General features: G+C 47.8%; 1 protein-coding gene across 1 annotated transcript; it reads right to left on the bottom strand.

The window, feature by feature from the left end:
- Positions 1 to 30: 30 nt before the first annotated feature.
- Positions 31 to 2,259, bottom strand: CDC45 (cell division cycle 45). Its single transcript, XM_086529525.1, has one exon. It carries the CDS (start codon positions 2,034 to 2,036, stop codon positions 135 to 137), a length of 1,902 nt encoding a protein of 633 aa, XP_086385651.1. The 5' UTR covers positions 2,037 to 2,259; the 3' UTR covers positions 31 to 134.
- Between the last annotated feature and the right edge of the window lie 346 nt (positions 2,260 to 2,605).

Raw genomic sequence — 2,605 nt, 5'->3', positions numbered from 1 at the left:
GGATGAAAAGTTAACGTCAATGGGTGCATATAATGCTGAAAACAATAACAGATACATTTATTGTTCCTTCAAATCAGGTACAATCACGAGGTGTTTTTTGCCAGGCAGCGAACAGAAGCAGACCCAATAAAACATTAGAGCCTCTCAGAAATGCGAATCATAAAAGCATTGACAGAGGCAACATCCAGCTCAATCCATGAGGATTCAAAGGCATCATGTGTGAAAGTGGCACCAAGATCCTGAGCAACAGAACGAAAAACCATCCCAAAGCGGTTGGCATGCTCGGCACCCAAGCGAGGCCGGCTACAAACTCCGACAATGAGGACCATCTTGGAGGCACAAGTTGATGGCCGCCGTGCTGCACAAATGAGCGGCTTGGCACGAGCACCTTTTTCCTTGAGAGCATCCATGAGAAAGTAACACAACTTTGTCAAAGAAAGTGGATGTGCAAGCAACTCAGCATCCGAGCTATCCTCCAATTTCAACCATCGAAAGCCCCTTGCACTTTTAATGTAGCCTTTCTTGGTGATAGCCAAGCTCCCTTGGCGAAGAGTGGCCCGTTGCGTGCTAATAGCTCGCTGCATGCCAATCTGCAGGTCCTCTAAGTTGTTCAGTGAGAGGGCCTTGTATGCATTCCAAAAATGGTCGCTATGGTGACTGCCTCCCCAAGACTCTAGCAGTGCAGTGACCCCATAAACAACATCTGCAGCTGAAACCTTGGAGCTGTAGCCATGAAGCCTTTGGAAGCTTCGGTAGTACAGATCTGACAAGCCATATTCAGGGAGAAGTTTCTGAAACTCTTCTTTCATGCGTCGTTTCATGTCACTACTCATGTATTGGAATTTCTGTTGGCATTCAACCAGTGCAATGCCCATTTTAGCCAGTAACAGGCGCAGACGCTTCATACCATTGTCACTCCATGTTTTCAGTTTGGTAGCTACATAGGAGGAGCAAATCATGGAATCATAGAGGTTCCATTCTCTCAGGAGCATCAGGCGAGGCTCATCCTCGTATGAAATTCTGGAAACATCTGGCACACGCACCTTGGTGCCATCCTTGAGGGTAACAGAGGTAATCATCTCCAGATTTCCCGACCCATTAATATGCTGCTCCAGCTCCATCACACCTGCCTGGTACCTCTCAAGGCTTAATCTTTCATGTACAAACTGATCCGTAAGTGAGACACAGGCCAGCCAAAGAAGCTCGTTATTGTTCTTGTGTAAAGCATGAGCTATATCATAGAGCAGGCATCCTGCTGGCCTACCATGAAAAGTACCCATTCTGTAGTACTCTGATTTGTTTTTTCTGATGCTCTGAAGCAAAGCACCCATGACTCCCTCTGCTGCTGTCCGCCTCCTTTTCCTTCCTCCAACATCACCATCTTCATATTCGCTCTCTGTCTCCTCCTCTTGCTCTTCCTCGTCCAGATCCTCCCCACGATCGCTGTCACTACTCAAGTCACAACTTTTGGATAGAGCTTCCAAATCAAAACCATACGGGATGTCAGCTTGTGACTCGTCTTCTCCGGAGTAGAGAACGGTGACTTGACGGTTGCGGGCACTGAGGTTGTGGAGGTGAATAGGGCGGTGGCTGTCCACCACAAAGATGCGACCTACGGGGCTCAGCTTCAGCAAGCGGCGCAGGTCACGAGAGCAGCCCCAATTGATGAGGAGAGCCACAAAAGGTTCGGCAGTAGATAGGGTGGTGCCGATGAGAGAGTGGATGTCGTTAAAAGAAGCAACGGGATAGACGGAGTACCTGATGGAGTCTTGAGCAAGGAGGTGGGTGGCGATCTTTAGAGCGCAGAGAGCGTCTGTGTCGGCGGTGGAGGGGAAAATGAGCACAGGCGAGGAGGGGGCTGCCAGAGCGTAGCTTCGCAAGCCCTCATAGAATGCCGCACCGCTCTTTTCCCTCACCATTCTCTTCCCCAATCTACAGATCTGAAGTTGCCTGCATCGCAAACTGCTCTGGCATGGAGGGAGGGAGATGCGCGGGGTACCAATTTGAAATTCAAAAACTCTACTCGGAGAGACCATATGTGAGTTACATATGTATGGCCATTCATTGGGCACATACTTTTTTGGTCACACACGTCGTTTTTCTTCTTCCGTTTTTGACACATCAAACCAAATCAAACGATGCTCGCAATATGCGCGGAAAAGACTCTTTTGAGTAACTAGAAGCTGAGAGGGGGGTCACTCATCAGTCATACCAAAGGTGGTCACGAGCTCGTCGCAAGCTCAAGTTCATGGTTGCTATGATTTTGCCATGTCTTACTAACTTCACGAGAGTTAATGGCTCTCATTAGTGTTCCTTGTTAGTGAACACAGCTTCCATCTACATGTGTGACACACCTCGTATCACGCACACCTTACCTCAAGCACTTGATAACTTGAATGAATTTCAAAAGAATGCAACCTTGCATAGCAAACAAGCCTATGGATGTAGAGCAATGGAGATTAATATTTTTGTGTGAAGCTTCAAGATTTGTTGTGTTGTGCACTCTATCATTACTGTGAGCATCCCTGTCATCTACAACCAAAATCAAGTAGCAACCTACTGGCAATTGTGGAGGCACACCCAAAATTGTCGGGGTCGTCCATTG

The sequence above is a fragment of the Adiantum capillus-veneris genome, chromosome 14 (assembly GCF_014529385.1).
Source record: "Adiantum capillus-veneris isolate H3 chromosome 14, ASM1452938v2, whole genome shotgun sequence".
Lineage (NCBI taxonomy): Eukaryota > Viridiplantae > Streptophyta > Polypodiopsida > Polypodiales > Pteridaceae > Adiantum > Adiantum capillus-veneris.
The sequence above is the reverse complement of the archived record's forward strand: the minus strand, read 5'-3'. Positions and strand labels throughout refer to the sequence as shown.

What these genes read in the sequence shown, in the direction of transcription:
- CDC45 (XM_086529525.1), bottom strand. Translation starts at nt 2,036, where the DNA reads ATGGTCTCTCCGAGTAGAGTTTTTGAATTTCAAATTGGTACCCCGCGC.